Source organism: Anabrus simplex, chromosome 3, assembly GCF_040414725.1.
Source record: "Anabrus simplex isolate iqAnaSimp1 chromosome 3, ASM4041472v1, whole genome shotgun sequence".
In the NCBI taxonomy this organism is placed as follows: domain Eukaryota; kingdom Metazoa; phylum Arthropoda; class Insecta; order Orthoptera; family Tettigoniidae; genus Anabrus; species Anabrus simplex.
The window spans coordinates 50946502-50971840 of record NC_090267.1 but is presented as its reverse complement, the minus strand read 5'-3'; the positions used below and the strand labels follow the sequence as shown (position 1 = coordinate 50971840).

The 25339-nt window shown below is 39.4% G+C and overlaps 1 protein-coding gene across 1 annotated transcript in view; it reads right to left on the bottom strand.

Annotated features, from left to right (window-relative positions):
- Positions 1-25339, bottom strand: part of LOC136865962 (protein broad-minded) — a 108815-nt gene that overhangs the window by 46586 nt on the left and 36890 nt on the right. Inside the window, exons 3-4 of the mRNA XM_067142530.2 lie at positions 24537-24739; positions 15949-16344 (exon numbers count right to left, since the gene is read on the bottom strand). Of these exons, the coding sequence (XP_066998631.2) occupies positions 15949-16344; positions 24537-24739 (599 nt within the window). The remainder of the gene's footprint in view (positions 1-15948; positions 16345-24536; positions 24740-25339) is intronic.

The window sequence follows — 25339 nt, the reverse complement described above, 5'->3', positions numbered from 1 at the left end:
CACCCAATCTTGGAAACCAAGAATAATGGTCAAGAGGATTCGTCTTGCTGACCACACAAAACCTCATAATCTGCAGGCCTTCGGGCTGAGCAGCGGTCGCTCGGTAGGCCTAGGCCCTTCGGGGCTGTTGCGCCATGAGGTTTGAATTGGTTTTATTTTCCCCACACCAATGTCAAGGGTCGCCTCAACACAAGCAACAACTGCATGAAATGTATGAAAGACTGACACCTGAGTATACAAAGAGTGAAAATCAATAAACATCAGCGAAATTATCCACACTGCCATACAGTTTGCATCCGCTAAGACATTAATTCCGCAGATATCCGCATTCGTGCAGGGTGGTGGTGACTTGTTTTAAGAGGAAGTACAATTATGAAACTATCCTCCCTGAACCATTTAAGTGGAAAAGAAAATTAAAATAAAACAAAACTCTTTATTCAACAGAGGAATTTGAAAATGCATTAAAAGATAAACAAAAATTATTGTAATTAAGCTGAAAAGGTCACTGCATAATCAGCTCATTGTTATCATGTAATTTCTTCTTCTTTTGCCACTTAACCTACACTTGTGGGGTTGTGGGTGCGAACTGTATCGCACATGTGAATTTGGCCCTGTTTACGGCCGGATGCCCTACCTGACGCCGACACTATATGGAGGGATGTAATCACCACTGCGTGTTTTTGTGGTGGTTGGTAGTAATTTTAGAAAATTATTAAAGCGAAATTCAAACAATGAAACAAGATCTCTTTCGTTCAAAAAAAAAAAAAAGCAGAAATTTGTTTCCTTTTCATGAAATTGTAATTAAATTAAAGCAAAAATATCATCCCCCCTAGTTTTAAACGACCTACTATGACACGGTACTGTCCCCGTGAAAATTGGCGATCTTATAAATATTTTAACAAGTGGAAAGCAAAGATTTTATTGTCTGCTTGAAGCCGCAACACATCACTTGGGAACTTGTGGCGAGCCGTGAACGAGTTTTTTTTGTCGTTCAGAGGGGTGCGATACGTCACCGGCAGGACTGTGTCAAGGTTATAGCTAACCACGTGACTACCTTCGCACGCGCGACTCAGCCTGTTTCTAGAATAGTCTGCGCAAATTAAAGGTGATCATCAGCCAATTACCGTACTCGCTGAAGAACACGCCTCCCTGGGCTAATTAGATATAAAAGGCCTTGCTTCGAGTGGATCGCTCTCTTAATGCTTAATGCTCTTCGCTTTACGCTCTTCTTAATGCTTGTTTGCTGTGAGAGACATCACATCACCGGACCACGTGGAAGGAGAAATTTCAAGACAAGTCGACGCCCGTTCTACCAGAATTTAGTCTGATAATTAGTGAATTCTGTGGAATAAAAACACCTAGGAGCCAAGTTAAGTGTGACAGTGTAGACGAGCTGTTTCTATTCTGCGTGTGCTTGTACAAAATACTTAATTTTGTCATCTCAGTTACAGCTTGTGACCAGCAATCAACGAAGACGTCTTGGAATTGAAGATCTCAAGATGAAGAATTCCGCAACTACCAACATCATTTCATCGAGGGACATCCATCATAGAGCCTCCATGGAGCTGTAAAAATGTAAGGCGTCTCTGGTAATTGGAAGAAGACTGGCCGGAGTATGCTGAAATAACTGACTGTCGACGGGAATCGAACTCTACAAAAACTTGAGTACCTTTTTAATTTAATTTATCTGTCCTATCTTTTGTACAACTAGAGGTCTTTCTTCTTAAGTCGTAGATCTATCAGTTTGCTGTAGTTAGAAATATTTCATTTTCCTACTTCTTAAGGTGTCATGGTAGACTAGGTACGTGTGAATGAGATTTTGGAATCTATTAGAGTAGACATGTAGGTTGTCTTTGACTGACTTCCCATGCTTAAGGAGCTTAAGTTTAATAATCACTGACCACACGATAAATCTACTTTATTTGTAATATTGAAAGTTACCGGACGGAAAATTTGCGTGTACATTTTGAGTGAATAGGGTCGAACCTAGTGTCTTTTAAAATCACTTGTTGTTTTTTATGATGAAGTCATCTAATTTTACGACATTCCAGGAGAATCAGTAGATGTAATAATCACTTAAATAATAATAATGTTGATTAAAGATCGGGTAAAACAGAAGTAAACGCTCGTGAGCCATAAAACTACTGTAGAATTCCTAAATGTGAGATAGAATGTGCTCTGTTCATGAAGGGTCTGGAATATGGCCTATCCTGAGGGATATTTGTTGCATAATTGAGTAAATGATGAATTAGTGGTGATATTGATTTATTCTTGTGTATTTGGAGCGCAAGATAGATTATAATTAGTGGAGCACGTGTTTGTGAGTGTATTTCACAGGTAGGAAGTAAAAATAATGCAAGTAAGGCTCACGCTTGCGGTAAATTCAACCTGTAGCCCACATGATGGTAGTGCTTATGGATTTTACTAGAATCTTCCATTATAATCTCATGAATTAGATGAACTTGCGCTGATATGTGAAATGTATTTCTACCAAGTGATACTCATGACTTCGATCACTAGCCACCATTAATGTAAGAGAATGTCTGTGCACGGATTATTCTTGCGAGACATTACGCGTCCCGACCATCGATAAAAATCATAACTAAAATTGCCAAGTCAGGATTCGTTGTAAATAGTGTACGTAAAACGTGTTTCCCTAGTGTGAATGTGTGTGTGTAAATGTGTATATTTCTCTTGTGCCATGTTTATTTCATTTAATTTTGATCTGGTTGCGCACTCGCCGTGACGCGGATCACATTCATCGTTGTGTGTTGCCTTAAGAAATAATTTCATGCCCTTAAGGGAAAGTTTAATTAAATTAAGTCAAGGAAGACTAGGAAGGAATTTAATTTTTTTTGCGAGATTTAAAAGGAAAGATCATCTCGTTATTTTGTAAAGGCACTCGATTTGTAAGAAAATTTATTTAACTAGCTCACACGTTGGTAATGTAAATTTCTAAAAATCTGAAATACTTTAAGATTAATTTGAATAGAAATGAAATGCAAAGATCAAAGGTAGAAATTTGTCAGCCGCATGATTGCTTTGAAACATTGTAAAAATAAGTCATTAATAATTAATCAAAAATCATTACTCTGAAATATTAATGATGAACATTAGATAAATGATGCGGTGGAGAATTAGTAAGAACACGATCGTGTTACAATGAAACAGGTTAATTGAATGATAATAATAATAATAATAATCGAGATAATAATTAATTAATTTTGAGAATTTTGGAAACAGTTTTTCTTTGCTACTGAAGTTCATGTTAGTGTCATTAACCATTATTAAATATTGTAAATGACTAATTCGGTTGTGTACATCGTAAAGACCACGTGTTGAGGCAACTTTAAGTTGGTGAAACTTTGAACACATGTTTATTTAGTTCTTTCAGTCAAATGTTTGGTTTAAAAAGGCAAGTGGCCTAATTACTTCTTTGGTTTCATTTACAGCACAGTAGAGCTGGAGATATGAACACAAGTCACTCTAAATCGAGGAAGAAACCCGATATTATGAAAGCTCTGTTATGTAAAAAGGAAATATTAGCAAGAATATTTTGTTGTTTAATTGCTTATGTGAATAAATGTCAGAGTGTTGTTTTAATATTTCTTTTTATCCTGCTTGGTCATCAATCCTTACAACCCTTAAATGCCTCTAGAAAGTGATAGCCAACGATCGAACGGTCCACCTTGGGACTCATCGCTCGATGGCTGGGCTTAGCTCGGGAAAAATGGGGGCATTTAAGATGGCTTAATCCAAGCGTGGGGCTCGAGATCGGCTTATCCAAGCTCGAAAATGATCTTGTGCTGTCCAGTGTTTATGACATTGACAAGATCAGATGACCAATTAAATTAGGCTGACTCTGACACATTTATTCGCCCAAATTCTTGTGGCTAACATAAGCACATGTTAAATGTAACTTGTATGAATATTGTTAAAAACAAATTCTTGCTGGTAATTAGAAATTTGAATTTGCTGCGATGATAATCAATTAAAGTTAGACTCATAATTGCGACCGATATTGGTGAAAATTTGGAACTTTCATGATATTGACAAATCGGTGCCTTCACAAATTTGATGGAGTTCGATTCCCAATATTTCAGTAGTCCGGTTAGAATACTTCCAATACCAGAATAGCCATTTAATGAATAATTGTAACTATGGAGGACTTAAGACAGATGTTGTTGGCAATGGAGGAGAGGATTAATGCCAACTTGAACATTAGTCAAGCTAACTTAGAGAAAAGACTTAGTGAAAATCAGGCTCACTTAGAGGAAAAACTTAATGGAAATCAGGCCAACCTAGAGAAAACTTTAGAGAAAACCTTAGAGGAAAAGCTTAATGAAAATCAATTGCATTTAGAGAGAAAACTTAGTGACACTCAGGTACACTTAGAAAAAGGACTTAGTGATCTCAGTGACGCACAAATAAACCTCGAAAAATCTCTCGGGGAAGCTATTGAAGAAAAGTTGACGGACATTAAAAACCAAACTGAAGAAGGTTTAGGAAAAATATGTTCGGACATTAAACTTTTTAACGGCAAGCTAGCCTCAGTGCAGAGCGAGCTCGTAATAGTCAAGAATGATTTCGCTACTATGAAAAAGGAGGTAAACGAAAACATTGCCAAGTCTATGGCGGGCATGTCCAATGAATTCAGTGAACGACTGGCGAACGTTCAACAGGACATATTAACTGGAATCGACAAATACAAGGGCGAAGTTGAACAATCATTCCTGAATATTGAGGAAAAGATTGACACAAATTCAGAGGACCTTAAGGTTACGAAAACGGCTTGGGCGAAGAAATTCATTGGATTAAACGAGAAACTACAACAAGTCGAAAAGGGCATTCTCGACAAAATCGAGACATCCCAAGTCGATACCTCGGAACGGATGGATTATATCCACGAGTCGCTTGAGGATAGTTGGGGCGAAATAAAAACCATTAAAACCACCCTGATGAATGCCATACATAAGGTCACGACTAAGTCAAAAACTGAAACCGAAGGGATTCGAAAGGAGTACACGGATGGAATTAAGGAGCTTGTACATGAAATGCATCTCCTGAAAATCCAGAACGAGAACACTAGCAAGGTCACCAACTCATTGCTAGAGAAGCAGGCATTACTGGAGCAACGTGTAACCGGCACGGGTCTGACGTCAACTCCACTTGCAACTGCAGGGACAGGCGCTGCGAATACAATCGACATTTCTTCAGAACCGACAGTAAATGCGTCTCAAATTAATACAACCGGCCAGACGCAAATAGTAAATATAATTCGTCTTCACGAAGACCAACCCAAGAAATTCAATAACGTTAGAGGAAACGTGACTCCGAAAGGCTTTATTCGGGAACTGCAGGATTACTTTCGCGATGCGAAAATTCCACCAGAAAGGCAGTTAAGAGTCACCGAAAAATTCCTGGAAGACTCAGTTCATACCTGGTTTGTCGCATTTCGATTTTCGTTTGACGATTTCGAAAGTTTCAAGAAAGCATTCCTGGAGAAGTACTGGAATAGCGACGTCCAATACAACCTTAGGACGGAGTTATACGCCAGGAAATATGCATCATCTACGCCCACGAGATATGCGGACTTCCTGTCCAGCCAATTAAGAAAATTAAGGGAACTAGACTCACCGCCATCAGAACCTGAGTTGGTTAAGTTGATCACCCGACAGTTACCACCAGATGTGCAGAGGATCATGATAGCCTCAAATACGCAATCTGCAATTCAGGCTGAGGCGTTGTTAAGACAATTAGACATGACGTCCAAGGAACCAGTTCGTCAGGGACGAAACTCGGAACCTCAGATCCATCAGGTAACAACGAATAAGGAGGAAGAATCGAAATCAGTCAACCAAGGGAGAACGTGGAAACGTAACCCTGGAGGGCAAGATTCACCTCGTGATCGATCGCCCGTACGCAGAAATAGACCCATTAGAAACTGGGAATATTCCAGACGTAACGAGAGGAAGCGTCCATACTCAGATTACCGAAGGAGCTGGAACCGAAACCAGGACTTCCGCCACTCAAGAGGAAGGAGAGACTGGCGAGAAGAAGAAAAGGAGAAATATCTAAAAGACCTTCAAAACTCGACGCAGGAAAACGAAAGATGGCGAAGAGCAATCCAAACCCAGGATACCAACCCTGATATCGTGGGAGCGGAAAGCCTTCAATACCAAGAGGCCAAGGCTCGGGGAAGCCAACATAACAACTCGAGTCAGGAGCACAGCCAAGGTGCTGACAAAAAAAAACTCCATCTCCAGTAAGAGGAGATAGCCTGAATCCTGAAGGCAAAATCACTAAACTTCAAGAATGGATTGTGGTACAGGTCGACTCATGGACTACCAAGCCCGAAGACTTGTTGGATGAGGTTGGTCAGCGTAACAGCGAAATACCATCGACATTACCCATCATTTCAGCACGAATCTGCAATGTTCACGTAAAATGTCTCATAGATACTGGATCGACGATTAGCGTCATTTCGACGGCATTTTTGAGAGACCTGAGGGACCGAAATGATATACCTGTCATACCGGTATCTCACGTAAAAATTAAAGGCATAATACCGGACAAGTCTGTCATGTGTAAACAACAGACATTGTTGGATGTCGAGATTGGACGGACGATATTTCCTCAAGTATTCCTAGCCATGTCCAACATTAAATTTAATATTATTTTGGGTGCAGACTTCCTAATGTCTTACCAAGCCATGATTGACATGCAGTCAAACTCCATTCAATTCAGGAAGGCGGATTTTTCCGAGACTGCCATGCTAAACCCTTCCGATGTAAACGACCCATCTGCTTATTGCGGGGAAACAGACGCCTTATCTCCGAGGGAAACCGAAGACCATGAGGCCTCTGAGGAAATTTTAATGGCCATGGATAAAGTATTAGAAGAAGGCGATAACGACATACACCCCTTCGATCTCATTTTTGAGAAATCAAGGCAAGCCATGGGTACGGAAAAAGAACAGATTCAGCTGCAGAATTTGCTACTGAAATATAAGAACTTGTTCGATTCCAAACCAGGTCTTATTCCCAACTTTCAATACTCACTTCTTGTAACAGACTGGCTACCTTTCAAGAAGAAGCCGTATCCGATACCGGAAAAATTTTACTCCAGGGTCGGCAAGATTATTGAAGAAATGGAGAGGGATGGAATTGTCATGAAAGCTAGCAGTCCATTCATTAACCCTTTAGTAGTCGTGTCTAAGCCAGACGGATCGCTGCGCGTGTGTTTAGACGCTCGATCCGTGAACGAAAAGCTAATTCCGGAGAATGATCAGCCTCCGACGATCAAAGACGTCATTAGAAAATTCAGGGGTATGAGATACTTCTCTTCTGTTGATTTTACGTCATCCTACTTCCATATTCTGCTTGAAGAAAAATCTAGGCTATTGACAGGCTTCATATACAACCAGCAAACCTATGTTTTCTGCAGGCTACCCTTCGGAATCCGTAACGCTGGCTGCGCGCTTATCCGAGCACTCGAAAGATGCCTAACCGACGAGGTTAAAGCCTTCACAACGAGGTATGTTGATGATCTCCTCCTAGCGAGTGAAACGTTAGAGGAACACCTCGTTAAATTGGAGAAACTCCTTAAGAATTTATCCGACGCTGGCTTCCACGTGAACCTGAAGAAGTCTCACTTTTGCAAGTCCGAGATTTTATTTCTGGGACACATCATAGACGGCGATGGCGTGAAACCCAACCCAGTCAAGATCGAAGCCATTAGTAATTTTCCTAAGCCTGTGAGAGTGAAACAGGTCCGGCAATTCTTGGGAATGGCCCAGTTCTTTTCGAACCACTGTCCTAACTACACTCAGACAGTTGCTCCATTGCAGGATCTCCTAAAGAAAGGCAATAGATGGAAGTGGAGCGCCGAATGTGACGAAGCCTTCGCTAAGACGAAAGAAATGCTCGTAAACAACGTTAAGCTGGGATACCCTGACTTTACTAGGCCCTTCATTCTACAAACTGATGCCTCAAACATTGGGATAGGAGCCGTTCTTTTCCAAGAAGATAAAGAGAACCCTGAAAACAGGACATACTTGGCTTTCGTCAGCAGGAAGATAAGGAAGCACGAAAAACATTACTCCGTAACTGAACTGGAAATGTTATCCATAGTCTACGCTCTCAAATACTGGCAGAAATTAATTTACGGATTTCCCATCATTGTCAGGACTGACCATCGTGCATTAACTTTCATGCTAAAAACAACTATGGCTTCCGAACGAGTTTTCAGATGGACACTCTTTGTACAACAATTTAACCTCCAGTTAGAACATTGCTCCGGGAAGAACAACCTGTTAGCCGACTGCCTGAGTCGAAACCCTAATTCTGAAGTCGCAGAGATACATCAGATCGCGTTAATTCAGGAAGACCACGAGTTCCTACGCAAACTTGGTTACCTTCGACAGGCACAGAAGCGGGACCCTAAGTTACGGCCTATCATTGACTGTCTCGAAGACAAACTTACCCCAAACGAGCCAGGATTTCGGAAAATAAAGAGACAAGCTAGAAATTTCCGTTATATCAATGGAACCCTGTATAAGTTCATTGACTCTGCTAGGACGAAACTACGAGCTGTTATACCGCCGAAGCTACGGGAACTTCTTACTTGGCACGTCCATAGAATTACAGGTCATGGTGGAGTAGATAAGACTGTTGCCACGATATTAGAATCATTCACATGGGAAGGATTGAGAACCTTTGTAAATGATGTCGTCAGGACATGTGACACTTGTCAGAGAGTCAAACCAAGCTCTCATTTATTACAGCAAAGTCCCATTCCTATTTTGCCATCTGCTCCGAAAGAACTCTACGCAATGGACTTGTTCGGTCAGATTCCAACTTCTAAGCGAGGGAACCGTCATGTGGTTGTCACCATCGATGTGTTTTCCAAGTACGTGACGTTATATCCAATCCAGAAGGCCACCACTAAAGCCGTTCTGTGGAGAATCACCCGGAATATAATTCCTCACATGGGAAAGCCTCAGGCTATTCTAACAGACCACGGACCACAATTCACCTCGGCCGAATTTAAACAAGCCATGACCCAACTGGGCATCAAACACGTACTAAATTCCGTGAGACATCCGTCCAGTAATCCAGCGGAACGTGTAATGCAAGAGCTGGCCAAGTTCTGTAGAATATTCTGCGGGAATGCTCATTGGAAATGGGTAGATGTACTTCCGATTATTATGGAATGTTCTAATGGCACTATTCACGAAGCTACCTCCCAAATTCCATCAGTGCTTCATTTTAATAATTACCCTGTGAGATCTTGGGATCACATCATTCAGTGTCCTGGAACCATAAGACCTACTCCCCAGGAAAACATTGAGAAGGCAACGGAATCACTGAGACGCCACGCTGAGAGACGTAACCGAAGGGTTCAAGGGAGGAGATTTCACCGACCTCTCCGATTAAACGAATACGTATTATTGAGGAGACCAGCTGTGTCCGAGCCTACAAGCAAATTTTATGCTAAATTTGCACCCTTGTTTGTGGGACCCTACAAGATCATTAAAGTCTTTGGCAACAACTCCTATAAAATACAAAGTCTGGATAAATCTTACGAAGCTGTCCACAATGCCGCTAATTTAAGACTCTACCGAACACCTACACCACTAGCTGACACCGTGTAACCATCTGTTAAAAGGGAAAAATAAGTTACTGAAGATAGAAATAAAACTTGAGAAACACCCTGTATGGAGAGACTAGGCTACTGGATGCCAGGAGCGGAACGAGGAACTCCGAGTCTCACACCTATCGCGAGCTCAACTGAGTTATTACCAGGTGATTCAACAACCAATTTTCCGGAACAATAGTAATGGACACTGTTATGTAATAATTTCATCTACAAATGAAATTATACTCCAACCAAGGGAGAGATGTCCCCGTGAAAATTGGCGATCTTATAAATATTTTAACAAGTGGAAAGCAAAGATTTTATTGTCTGCTTGAAGCCGCAACACATCACTTGGGAACTTGTGGCGAGCCGTGAACGAGTTTTTTTTGTCGTTCAGAGGGGTGCGATACGTCACCGGCAGGACTGTGTCAAGGTTATAGCTAACCACGTGACTACCTTCGCACGCGCGACTCAGCCTGTTTCTAGAATAGTCTGCGCAAATTAAAGGTGATCATCAGCCAATTACCGTACTCGCTGAAGAACACGCCTCCCTGGGCTAATTAGATATAAAAGGCCTTGCTTCGAGTGGATCGCTCTCTTAATGCTTAATGCTCTTCGCTTTACGCTCTTCTTAATGCTTGTTTGCTGTGAGAGACATCACATCACCGGACCACGTGGAAGGAGAAATTTCAAGACAAGTCGACGCCCGTTCTACCAGAATTTAGTCTGATAATTAGTGAATTCTGTGGAATAAAAACACCTAGGAGCCAAGTTAAGTGTGACAGTGTAGACGAGCTGTTTCTATTCTGCGTGTGCTTGTACAAAATACTTAATTTTGTCATCTCAGTTACAGCTTGTGACCAGCAATCAACGAAGACGTCTTGGAATTGAAGATCTCAAGATGAAGAATTCCGCAACTACCAACATCATTTCATCGAGGGACATCCATCATAGAGCCTCCATGGAGCTGTAAAAATGTAAGGCGTCTCTGGTAATTGGAAGAAGACTGGCCGGAGTATGCTGAAATAACTGACTGTCGACGGGAATCGAACTCTACAAAAACTTGAGTACCTTTTTAATTTAATTTATCTGTCCTATCTTTTGTACAACTAGAGGTCTTTCTTCTTAAGTCGTAGATCTATCAGTTTGCTGTAGTTAGAAATATTTCATTTTCCTACTTCTTAAGGTGTCATGGTAGACTAGGTACGTGTGAATGAGATTTTGGAATCTATTAGAGTAGACATGTAGGTTGTCTTTGACTGACTTCCCATGCTTAAGGAGCTTAAGTTTAATAATCACTGACCACACGATAAATCTACTTTATTTGTAATATTGAAAGTTACCGGACGGAAAATTTGCGTGTACATTTTGAGTGAATAGGGTCGAACCTAGTGTCTTTTAAAATCACTTGTTGTTTTTTATGATGAAGTCATCTAATTTTACGACATTCCAGGAGAATCAGTAGATGTAATAATCACTTAAATAATAATAATGTTGATTAAAGATCGGGTAAAACAGAAGTAAACGCTCGTGAGCCATAAAACTACTGTAGAATTCCTAAATGTGAGATAGAATGTGCTCTGTTCATGAAGGGTCTGGAATATGGCCTATCCTGAGGGATATTTGTTGCATAATTGAGTAAATGATGAATTAGTGGTGATATTGATTTATTCTTGTGTATTTGGAGCGCAAGATAGATTATAATTAGTGGAGCACGTGTTTGTGAGTGTATTTCACAGGTAGGAAGTAAAAATAATGCAAGTAAGGCTCACGCTTGCGGTAAATTCAACCTGTAGCCCACATGATGGTAGTGCTTATGGATTTTACTAGAATCTTCCATTATAATCTCATGAATTAGATGAACTTGCGCTGATATGTGAAATGTATTTCTACCAAGTGATACTCATGACTTCGATCACTAGCCACCATTAATGTAAGAGAATGTCTGTGCACGGATTATTCTTGCGAGACATTACGCGTCCCGACCATCGATAAAAATCATAACTAAAATTGCCAAGTCAGGATTCGTTGTAAATAGTGTACGTAAAACGTGTTTCCCTAGTGTGAATGTGTGTGTGTAAATGTGTATATTTCTCTTGTGCCATGTTTATTTCATTTAATTTTGATCTGGTTGCGCACTCGCCGTGACGCGGATCACATTCATCGTTGTGTGTTGCCTTAAGAAATAATTTCATGCCCTTAAGGGAAAGTTTAATTAAATTAAGTCAAGGAAGACTAGGAAGGAATTTAATTTTTTTTGCGAGATTTAAAAGGAAAGATCATCTCGTTATTTTGTAAAGGCACTCGATTTGTAAGAAAATTTATTTAACTAGCTCACACGTTGGTAATGTAAATTTCTAAAAATCTGAAATACTTTAAGATTAATTTGAATAGAAATGAAATGCAAAGATCAAAGGTAGAAATTTGTCAGCCGCATGATTGCTTTGAAACATTGTAAAAATAAGTCATTAATAATTAATCAAAAATCATTACTCTGAAATATTAATGATGAACATTAGATAAATGATGCGGTGGAGAATTAGTAAGAACACGATCGTGTTACAATGAAACAGGTTAATTGAATGATAATAATAATAATAATAATCGAGATAATAATTAATTAATTTTGAGAATTTTGGAAACAGTTTTTCTTTGCTACTGAAGTTCATGTTAGTGTCATTAACCATTATTAAATATTGTAAATGACTAATTCGGTTGTGTACATCGTAAAGACCACGTGTTGAGGCAACTTTAAGTTGGTGAAACTTTGAACACATGTTTATTTAGTTCTTTCAGTCAAATGTTTGGTTTAAAAAGGCAAGTGGCCTAATTACTTCTTTGGTTTCATTTACAGCACAGTAGAGCTGGAGATATGAACACAAGTCACTCTAAATCGAGGAAGAAACCCGATATTATGAAAGCTCTGTTATGTAAAAAGGAAATATTAGCAAGAATATTTTGTTGTTTAATTGCTTATGTGAATAAATGTCAGAGTGTTGTTTTAATATTTCTTTTTATCCTGCTTGGTCATCAATCCTTACAACCCTTAAATGCCTCTAGAAAGTGATAGCCAACGATCGAACGGTCCACCTTGGGACTCATCGCTCGATGGCTGGGCTTAGCTCGGGAAAAATGGGGGCAGTACAGCAAAAGAAAACGCGAAACAGGTCAGAGGAAAACTTACACCTGGGATCCTCGAAAGTGAATATGCTGCCTAAAGAATTGTGAAACAACACGTATGGGACACTCAACAGGATTACTTGATTCAAGAACTGGAAAAGATCCACAGGAGAGCAATATGATTTGTTCTGGGCGATTTCAATCAATCAATCAATGACTAATGTCATTCCACACCATCTCTCCACCGACAGCTCGAAACATACCACTCTTCCAGTTCTTGAATCAAGTAATCCTAGTGAGGGTCACATACACTGGAACCATACTCCAGTCAGGGTCTTACTAGAGACTTATATGCCCTCTTCTTTACATCCTTACTGCAACACCTAAATACCCTCATATCCAGGTGCAGAGATCTATACCCTTTTTCATTATTATCATGTAATTTATTATGTAATTTTAATTAGGACAGTACAACCATAATGGAATAATGCATTATTATCAATATTGCTGCTGTTTATACAGTATATCTATCTTTCAGATGAATAATTCATAAATCACGCTATTGAAGCTTCTTATGAATACGGCAATTTTAGAAAACTTACAATCCTGTTTATGTGATTACCCCAATGAAGATCTTTCGTTATATTAACACCTAGGTACTTACAGTGACCTTTATAAGGAATTTTCACCCCATCAACACAGTAATTAAAACTGAGAGAACTTTTCCTATTAGTGAAACTCACAACCTGACTTTTAACCCCATTTATCATCATACCATTGCCTGTTGTCCATCTCACAACATTATCGAGATCATTTTCCAGTTGCTCATAATCTTGTAATTTATTTACTACTCTATACAGTATAACATCCTCCGCAAGAAGCCTTATCTCTAATTAAAGTTCTTTACTCATATCATCCAGATTGCGCAGAAAGCCTGGATTAAATCCTAAACCTCTCTGCAGTGCTGATATGGAGTGAGGTGATGGTGATTCGTCTGTTGGATGGAGTCATAAATCCTTGAGCAGACTCCTTGTTGCTATTCGACAGGAGAAGGCTATGTGCCGATACCGGGTTCCACCCTCTCCCTTCCTACTATCATGTATCACATCATTCATTTCATCTCATTAACTCTTCCGATGAGATTGATGTCAGGAAGAGCATCCGGTCATAAAAAACTCGCCATGATTGTTCATCTCACTTCATACCCGACCACATAGAAAAACAGGACAAGGGTTGGACATGCATAATTTTTTATATTTATTAATGTTTTAGAATATCATCACACAGCGAAGACTAAGAAATCTGAGAACACAGGAATTGACTGTCCAGTCTTGTGGAGTGGGATGTGTGCTTGCTGTGGCATGTACTTTTGCTGAGGTGAAGCTGTCTTCATCACTCATTCCAGAGTAAGCACCTCTGTTTTCATATTGCAGAAACAATATGCAGAAGTGTGCCACAAACTTCAATGACTTTAAAAATATAATTTTTAAGGTGAACATATTCTCCTTCTATAACAAGGGACAATTTCCCACTGAAAACTTTTGAAATGAGAAGGAAAATTAAGATTCTTTTACATCCATCTATCCGGTATCTATTAAACTCCACTGCTTTCAAATACAGAAAAATCAATGATGGACAGAAATTATTCATGGAAGGAGAAGACAATACCATTGGATGTCTGAAATTCCTGAGGATGGTGCATAATTTGCAAATTACAAAGGATGTACATCCTATTTCTACTTCAACAATATATTTATCAGCTGGAACCACACAGAAAAGTATACTGTTAAAACAGTCGCAGTCACAGTTGGTCGAGTTCCTCTTCTGAGGATGTGGAGCATACTCTTCATAATACCTACATTAAAAATACCCTTAATGAATAATTAAATTTGTTACCAATGACTATCCTTATTGAATGTTGTACTTCAGAGTCCAGGCTCCATCATCAAACGGCGAAATTATGACAATGAATTGTTGCTCTATCCAATACACAACTGTTTTCATCGAATATCAAACTATGTTGTATAAGAATAGGGGTTACGTGCATTATGAATTGATAACATCTACATTGGATCAGTAGTCTTTGAAACACACAGTTGCTGCTAATTTTTAAATATTCATTTTCAATTTTATCTTTGATCATGTGTTGGGAATCTATTAATTTCTAGAGATTCTAAAATATCTCATTTTATCCCTTTCGATGTATGTGTAAAATGGTGGGTGAATTTTCATACTTCGATATCTTATGTCATAAAACAAAAATACCCTATAGTTTGCCTCTTTCACATACAAATAATGAGGAAAGTAAACAGATATTTTATTCACAGCCATGCTTACAAAATAAAGATTATTATTTGGAAATGAATGTTTCATGAATATCATGAGACCGGAACAATTATAATCATAGACAATCTAAGTTACTATTTAATTATACAGGGTGACCCAAAAGTTAACATTTGACGAGGCAATACTTCTAGGAATATTGGAGGTAGAGAGGTAATAATTGACACACATGATTGGCATGACATGGAGTTTTATTGACACCAAAATAAAGTTACACAAAACGATGGCGCTTCATACGATACACAAGCAATAATTAGTATAACAATCGAGGTATAGCAAAGACGATGTTCTTTATAACACATGGTTGACATGTCGGCCATCATTCATCAACAATACCTGCAGTCGAGGGACAATATCGTGAACAGCACTGTACAGCATATCCGTATGTACGGTACCTGTAGTCAAGGGACAATGTCGTGAACAGCACTGTAAACTGTCATGTTGCTGTCCAGCACCATCTGTTGGCTTGTTTGTGGACTTGTTGTTGGTGTCAATAAAACCCCCATGTCATGTCAAGCATGTGTCCATTTGTACCTGACGTGTTGCTGTCCAACACCATCTGTTGGTCATTTTGTGTACTTCTTTTAGTGTCAATAAAAATGCCATGTCATACCAATCATGTGTGTCAATTATTTCCCCTCTACCTCCAATATTCTGTGAAGTATTGCCCCACCAAATGTTAACGGACTCTTGGGTCACCCTGTATAATAAAATTTCCAGTCTTGCATCTTGAAAGCAAGATACTCAAGATTGGTTATGGTAAAGAAATATTGCTTGCTATCCTCCTGAGATGAATCTGAACTTGAACTGTTTGAAAAAGTGTGAACATGATATCAAATTATTTACCTTGACAGGCTCTTGACATGCAGTTCTGAATAACTTCCTGGCACGAACCAGCCAGTTGGAATCATGGAGGCCTTTTCGTGTGTCTTGTAAGAACTTTTGCAAGTCTGAATAACTTTTATATCGACTAGATCGGACATTAGGGGACCGAATAGGGATGTTGGGTAATTCACCAAACAGACGAGGACCCTCATCATCTTCTAGAGTGTCAAAGTCCATTTCGATAGAAGGGATAGTACGCTCACTTGGTCCACCAATTACGTACGTAGACATCAAGATTTGATGACGTAACAAGCTGCACTCATCAATTATTATGTTCTTCTTTGTTGTCTTTTCCTCTTTGTCTTCTTCTCTTATAGGAGAGACTATGTTTTCTCTTTGAAGTGTCAACAGACGATTCTGAAAAAAAAAAAAAAAAAAAGTTTACAAGTTAGAAAAATATTTCAGGTTTTATCTCTGTTTTAAGTTAATGTACTGTAAATAGCTTAAAGAGTGGCGGTGATGATTTGTGCTTAAAGGGGAATACATTTAAGCAACTGTAATCAGAATAGGCAAGGACCTTCGAAGACTGAAGGTATCTTTAAAAGAAAAAAGGCATGAAAAGGCAAAACTCACGGACTACAAGGTAAAAGTGACCAATAAAATTAAAAGTTTTAGTTTAACAGTTCCACCTTTCAGATACAAAATTTTTGTAATGCGGTTTACATTACAAATGAAACATTTATTTGGTACTAGTTGTGACCTAAGGTCAAGGTCATCATCAGCCAACAATACAAATTGCACAACATATCAAATAGTCCATAAACAATGTACATATGCCACAGAAACATTGTGGTTTGATGCTATAAGGTTAAAAGTTGAAGATGAAACGGTCACAATGAAGTTTTGAATTATGCATAAATTGCATTAAAATAAGGCACTTAGCTGCCATTGAAGGATGATTCACGTTGATCAATCTGGATGCCGAAGATTCTTGAAACTTGTGTATCCCTCGCTACAAAGTTCTGACATCTGTAAGTCGTCATATGGTAGCAGTGGCATTTAGAAAACAATATATGCACAAGCAGTGAACAATGTAGAAACATCGTTCATTGATGTCGTTTAAAGAGTTCAAATGCAGTACTGTACGCGGCCGAGATGATGACAATAGGAAGGCATGGGCCAGAGCAAGTGGAGAAAGAAGAAAGAAGAATTCTGAGAAAGAGAATGGGACCAAAAAGAGGAGATGAAAGATGGGAATGAAAATCAAGGAACAAACTGTACCGAAACATGAGGACAATCTCCGAAGAAATAAGACTCAAAGGACTTCACCAAAGCATTTGATGGGCTAAACAGGATGATCATCTCCTCCAAATTAGATCAGATGGTAGAGAGAAACAAGGAGCTCATTGTCCTGATTTACAACATGTTAAGGAACAACTTTGTTCGAATCACAGATAATGTTTCAACATCACACGAAATTACGCAGGCTAACGGAGTACTACAAGGAGATCCTCTTAGCCCTTTACTGTTTAACGTGGCAACGTATGATGCTGTGCAGGCAATTAGGAAACAAACAAAGGACCTCAATATATACAATACGGTAATAGGTTCATATGACTTACAGGAGCTGTAAAAAGGAATAAACGTTCTAGGAAGATGGGCAGATGAAAATGGACTTCAGATCAATGCAGGGAAGACCACACACATGCTCTTCAGGAAAGGAGGATGTCTCTCCTCAGAAGATAAAGTATACTTCAAGGAAGGACTACTACAAACTGTAAACAGTTTCAAATATTTGGGCCTAACATTGCAGACAACAGTGCACTCATTCACAAAGAACAGCAGCAGCTACTAAAGCTATTTATGACATCAGAATGATCACAAGAATATCTCTGAAATTTGCTATGGCCTTTTTCGAAATGAAAATAATCCCTATCCTTACTTACGGGATACAGTTAACCGGGAGAGTCTAAGCACTAGGGACCTCATCTGCCTGGAAAACGTCAAAGCCCGCTTCCTGACGGCTGCCCTCGGGGTATATAAATATACAAAGTCGAGGCTAGTTTACGAGCTCGTGGGAGAAACGCTTTTAATGAAAGACACTCTAGGATACCTTTTAATGAAAGACCTGCGAATGAAATTTGACCTGCGCTCTACATGTGGATGGAGTAAGTTGATGGAAGACAGGAAGAGTAAAAGAAAGGAAATCTGGGCCGAATTTCATACAACTGAGGCAATGCTGAATAGATCATGGATAGGTACAAATAAAGAACTCTGCCACTTCGTAAACTCTATGGCGATAAATGGCTACCATCATAAACTATGTAAATCGAAATTCTTTCACAACCCAGGACAAGATTGTGTATGTGATTTATGTGATAAATACTGTGGCCAATATCATGTAGTGACATGTGAAAAGCATTTGAAATCAATCATAGACTACTGCACAAAACCATAGTCAAATGACTAACTTTTGCATAATTTGTGCACATTTCTACTTTGTTTAAAGAGCAAGATTTCCTGGATATGTGACCAGGATGGACATGGAGAGAACGACTAGAAGAGTTATTGAACTCTGGAAGGAATGAACTAAGATGCATATCAAGGTGGAATGGACAGAGAACTGGAGAAGTAAATAAACACCAACCAATATACCAGAGCTCAATGACAAAGAAAGGTACAGGGATAGGACAGAGATGCACCAGTGGAGGAGAAAAGAGAAGAGGATACTGAAAATATCAGCAGAAAAACAGGAGATAAGGAGAGAGAGGATGAAGAGGTTCTAGGAGGAGAAGAAGAAAACCCAAACCATGACAAAACTGCCCGTGGTCCTACAGAGGTCAACGAAAGAAGAAGAAGAGCATGAAAATGAAAGACACTTTAGGACTAGCAAACCAAGTACCATCAGGGTCAGAAGAGAACAAGAGTTGTCCAAGGGAAGTCAAGACAGGAAAGATGAAAGTAAGAAGCCTGGTGTAAGGGGAAGCAATACCAGACTCAGCTAGGGACCCCATGGTCTACAACCGATGCTCCTAAGTTGAGAGCATCTAGGATTTGAACGACTTTAACCACAATGTGGAAAAAGCTTAGAGACAGAAAAATAATGATTAGGATACCTTATTTGCCAGTGTTAACCGAGAAAAAGAGTTATAGTATAAAATTTCTGTCCTTATTCCACATTAACAATGATCAAACCAAAACAAAACAAACTGCATGGTGCTATAGCTATAGCTTGGTCTACCAAGCAACTGCTGCTCAGCCTGAAGGCCTGCAGATTACAAGGTGACGCATTGTCAGTGCAATGAATGCTCTTGGCCATTATTCTTGGCTTTCTAGACAGGGGTCACCATCTCACCATCAGAGAGCTTCTCAATTGCTCTCATGGAGGCTGAGGGGACCTCGAACCAGCCCTCAGATGCAGGTAAAAAATTTGGACCTGGGTGGAAATCATATCCAGGACCTCCAGGTTAAAGCTGGTATACATTAACAATTAGCCATGTGCAAGCAAAAATAATAGAAGTCTGATATTTGGAGATGTTATCGTATTATGTTGAGAAACAGACAAGAAAGCAAAGAACTGGCTGGAGGAGTGGAGAAAAGAAATTGAAAGTGGAGGAATGAAGTTCAGTGGAAGTAATGTACAGCTCATGGACTTGGGTAGAAAGGGGGAGAGAAGTGAAATTGGTCGGGACAAATATACCAACATCAAGCAAGTTTAAGTACTTTGGATCGATGTCCAACAGGATTGTGGGCTGTGGGAAGAGAAAGATACCAGATTACAAACAGGGTGGCTTGATTGGAGAACGATACTGGGCATTCTGTTAGATGAAAGGTAAAGTGCATAAGATGATAGTTAGACCAGTGACAATCTATGGAGCAGAGACATGTTAGTTAACAAGAAAGAGAGAATATAACTGAACATGGCCAAAATGAGGATGTTAATGTTTGCCAGTGGATGCAAGAGAATGAATAGAGTGAGGAAAAAGCAGTGAGAAAAAGACTCAAGGTGGGGAAATCTCAGAGAAATTAAAAGAAGCTGGACTCACGATATATGGGCATGTTAATCACTGGAATGAATATGCTGGAAGGAAGATGTTGGAGATGAAGCCACCAGGGAAACGGAGCAGAGGACGACAATGAACCACAAAATAAGAAGAGGAAGGATCCGCACCAGCATCACCACATGAGTGGGAATAATAAACTGAAGAAGAACAAACAAGAATGTTGGAGGCGTCTCCGAAAACCGTAAAAGAGTAGTTAGTGGGACGTAAAACAAATAACATTATTATTACAAGAATGTTGGATGATTGAGTTCTACAGTTGTACAGTAGATGTCAGAATTGCAGGGATGAAAAAATGAAGTATTAGGCACCTACAACAGGTGATCCTCTCTAAAGAACCAGAGAAACAAGGAAGTGCCATTTAGTCCTTGTTTCAATGACGGTGACATCCTGACATTCACCTCCCCGCGGTAGAGAGGGGGCAACGACTGCACATAAAAGTAATATTTTATATGCAGGCGGCTAACGAATGAAGGGACCAATTATCTCCCAGTATAAGGAGATCCCCTATACCAAGTGCCAACAGTCTCTTTGAGAGTGGATGAGCAGGTATGGGTAAGGGCACTCTATTGTCCTGGGGACAAGAAATTGTTCCCAAAGGTGGAGGAACCAGTTTGGTCAACAACATTAGGATGCAGAAGGCAACGGGAAACCACTGCATTAAAGATCCTGAGAGATATTCCAATAAATCCACATGGCATGGCTGCAACTTCAAGATAGGAGCTGGCCATGTGGATCGTCTACCTCCGTTTGGAGACAACGTCTTAAGAAGAAGAAAACAGGTGATATAGATGTTGATTCTCATAGGGACCTGAAATATTTGTCCTGATGAGTAAATTTATAAAACCAATATAGTTGGTCCGTTATTGGATATTATAAATTTTCCAGCTAATTCATTCCTGGTTGCCAGCATTTTGCCCCATTGTGCTAAGTTGGGCTCATCAGTTGGTAAATAGCACACCTACCAAGACGCATGGCTATTGCATACCGTGGAGGGCACTGCGTAAGCTACTTCAAAATCAAATCAAATCAAAATCTCTTTATTTGCAAATGAGGTGTCTACCTCGGTGGCAAATGGTACACTAAAATACATTATTGTCAAGCACTAAATATTAAATTAACAAGAGAAGAAAATTTTTCCTATAATACAATATTATACAATTTACGCTAACAATGTTTTCTATTAAACACACAGCTCATCCTTAATAAATTTATATTGTTTACAAAATTCTACTTATAATATATCCTGTCCTACTTACAAATATAGTCAACTGATATACAGTATGTGGAATTACTTCAAATGATACTATACAACTGGTATAACATTAATATTTACATTGCATTTATTTATTTACTTTTTTTTTTTTTTAACCCGTTCTGGATCCTAAGTAGCATAACGACCTGCTGCGTCTTAACCAGAGCCCCTTTTGCCACCACTTTTCAGAGTTCCTGAAGGGCCTTCACAGCTACCGTAGCGGTCCCAGGGCCCTCGAAGTCCCCACTGTACTTCACCCCTACAGGCAGTCCCCTACTTTGGCTGTCCAAACTCCTTAGACCAGGGGATGGAATTAATTTATTCACACACATTTTTTTTATATACAATAACCTGCACTGGTCGAATGCCCTCTAACATTTCATTTATTTTCTCTGTTGCTGTTTATTCTCTTCTTGAATATCTGTACAGATTTTGGAAAAGGATCAAACACTACCCCTGGTAAACTGTTCCACTCCTTCACACCCTTCCCAATGAATGACAATTTACCCCAATCGCTTCTGCTAAAATTCCTTCTAATTTTATATTTGTGGTCAGTCCTGCCGATATAATTATTTTCCAACTGAAGCTTCTCACGGATATCTCCCCATGCTTCTTCTCCTGTATAGGCTCTATATAATCCTGTAAGTCTAGTTTTCTCCCTTCTCTTACTTAAAGTTTCCCACCCAAGTTCCTTTAACATTTCTGATACACTACTCTTTCTCCTGAAATCCCCTGTTACAAATCTTGCTGCTTTCCTCTGCACACTATCTATTTCTTTTATTAGGTATTCTTGGTGAGGATCCCAAACACTGTTTGCATATTCCAATAATGGACGAACCATACTCAAGTAACTTTTTTTTCTTTTAATTCTTTGTTGCATCCTTTAAGTAGCCTCATTATGACATGTAATGATCTGTATGCTTTCCCAACAATGTCATCAATATGACCCTTCCAGTGCAAATTACTTTCAAATCTCACACCTAAGTATTTGCACTTGCCATCTTTTGGGATAACTACCTCATCCAAAGTATATTCAAATTAAGTTTTAAAGCTCCTGTTTGTAAAAGTTGTAACAGTTGATTTGCCTCCATTAACCTTCATATTATTTTCTTCAACCCATTGTTGGATACTTTCAAGGTCCCTTTGGAGCCACCGGCAGTGCCAATGCACTATGAGAGACTGTCTCATTATAAAAAACTGATGCCTGCCTGGCGATCAGATGATATAGATGTAGATTCCCATAGCTATGCGTCTTGGTAGGTGTACTATTTACCAACTGATGAGCCCAACTTAGCACACTGGGGCGAAACATTGGCAACCAGGAATGAGTTAGCTGGAAAATTTATAATGTCCAATAATGAACCAACTATATTTGGTATTATGAATTTACTCACTTGGGACAAATATTTCAGGTTCTCTATGGGAATTTCAACTGAATGTAAATGTTTTGCAAGGGGGATTGAGGTAAAATAATTACCTGCGTAGACGTGAAAACCTTTCGTAAAATAATTCCCTAGAGACAGAAGTTTCATCACTACAGTGTAGGTCAGTCCATTAATTTTGATTTTGTTTTTGTCTTCAATCGATCTTGCTCCTCGGTATGTAAAAAAAACCAATACAATACTTACTAACTGCGTCACACAAATCCAAAATTTTATCCCCCACTTGTGATGGTGCTCATTCGGCATATATTGGAATAGTTGTGTATGGCATTTAGTTCCAACTAAACTTTCTTCTATGGATAGTTGCTGGTGAGGAGAATAATGATGTCTAAATAGCCTATTAGCATGATCTTCAAGAGGTTGGAATCGAGCACAGGGATCATATTTTGGAGAACCAGGAGGAGAAAGCTTCCTGTTGTCAACTAAATTTTTAAAAGAAGCTGAAACCTATTCCTTGAGAACATTTCACCAAACCAAGCGATAATGAAATGGTTTTCAGTACTCCAGTACGAAACAATGGTAGGTTTTCTTATCGGTCCTATATTCAGGATAACAGCAATGCTCGCCCTTATTTCATCAATTGTGGTGCGTCTCCAACACCATGATCAGGAATTGGGTGACAGTTCATTACAAGTAAGGAGTTGGTCAGCATAGCAATTGGTCTCTATGGCTATAAGGTTTAGCAGAGAGAAAGTGAAAAACTAATTGAAGTATGATATGGCAGAGAATCAGATGGAGGAGCACGTTTAGGTCCAGGAAGTTCCATGAAGGAGATAGGAGGCTGAGGAACGTTGTCAGGTTCACTGGGAGAAATTTCCATAAAATGTTCTCCAGAGACATTATCTTCATCATCACTTGTTTCATCTTCCACCATATTCACAGTAGCTGCAGTGCCGTTAGAAACAAATAAACACCTCTTCTTAAGCTACAGTGATCCCGGGGATGTGTCCAGCATAAATTTGTCACTCCTCTCGGAACTAAATTCACTATCGCTATCCGATAAATCATCCACGTTAACTTCGCATCTTTCCAAATACTCCATTTCTTTATAGTCATCAATACCTGCTGAAAAAATATCACGTGAACCACTTGCCATTTTGCTCTAACAAATCCACTCACTGCAAAGAGCAATCTCTTACTGACCGGACAGCAGTATTTCTAAACACAGAAATGACTCTTCACAAAAGTATGCACGTCACTATAGGTTGCCACAAAAGTATGTACATCACAGAATTTTAAGCCGGCGGATGTAATAGGCTCTGACAACTTCCGACTGGATTTTTAAAAGGCTGACCTGATCGGCTTTGGGAATTAAAAGGGCAGGTGCTCGCAGTACTGTCTGGCTTCAAGAGAGTTAAACATATTATGCACTGATGTTGACATACGCAGCACGTACGTGGACAACAACAAAACGAGATGAGAGTATAGTTCAGGCAGCCGAAATGAAATTTGTTAGAAGTATCGTAGGGAGGACAAGGAAGGATAGAATCAGAAATTAGAAAGGGGATTAGAGTTTCAAAACTACAGGACAGAATAGAAGCAAGCAAGGTGAAATGATGTGAATGCATGATGCAAATGGAGAAGATTGAGTTCCAAAGAAATTATTTCCAGAGTAGACAACAGGAAATAGACCACAAGGAAAAGGTGGATGGATTCAGGGAAGGAGAGTAAGTACAGAGAAGAGAAAAACAAGAATGAAATACTGAATAAAGGAAAAGGAAGGTAGAAAAAGAGGAGAAAGGGTTTAATTCTGGAAAATAGTTATTTATTACCCCCACTGTGAACCATATCATCATCATTAACATAAAAATTAGTCATTTAAATGAAATTAAGAGCCATTATTATACCCACCTGAATGCCTAGCGTAGTCTCAAGATGGAGCCAAGTGTCCAGGTTGGCAGCCAAAATTCGCAACACCAACAAACCTGTATAGTGCCAGGGATCCATACCACATTCTAAGGTGAGCAGCTCAGCCACTGTACTTGGAGGATTGTTGCTGGACTCTACAAGAGTCTCTTCACTTCCCTGTTGATCTCGGAGGAGGACTTCAGTTCCTGAACATACAACCAATACTGAATGAGAAAGTAGAATTTCATCTGAGATTTTAAAAAAATGGCTACTAAACAACCACCACCACCAGGCTCAGATTTGCACAACCTAAAACCTCTGGAAATATGCTTGCACTTAAGCTCTAAAACATGCAAAAGTATGACAAAAAAGCTTGGAAATATGAAGCAAACAAAATGAAATACTGTTCAAAAATTGCTTAGAAGACCGGTAGCAAACTGGCCTGTCGTAAGAGGTGACTATAAGGGGCTCCAGGGACCCTTAACTTGGGAGCATTGGTTAGCAACCACGGGGCCTATAGTCGAGTCCTGGCATTGCTTCTATTTACTTTTGCAAGACTTCTCACTTTCATCTATCCTATTCGACCTCCCTTGGTCAACTCTTGTTCTTTTATGACCCTGATGGTATTGAAGAATTCAAGAACTAGGGAGTCTTGCATTTTCATGGCCTTCCTGGCCCTTTTCTTTCTCTGGCCGATATTTATATTTTTCAAAATATTGGGTCCCTTCCAGTTTCCCTCTTTGATTAATGTTAATAGAGGATAGTTACCAAGTTGTACTAAATACCAGCACCACCACCATACCTAA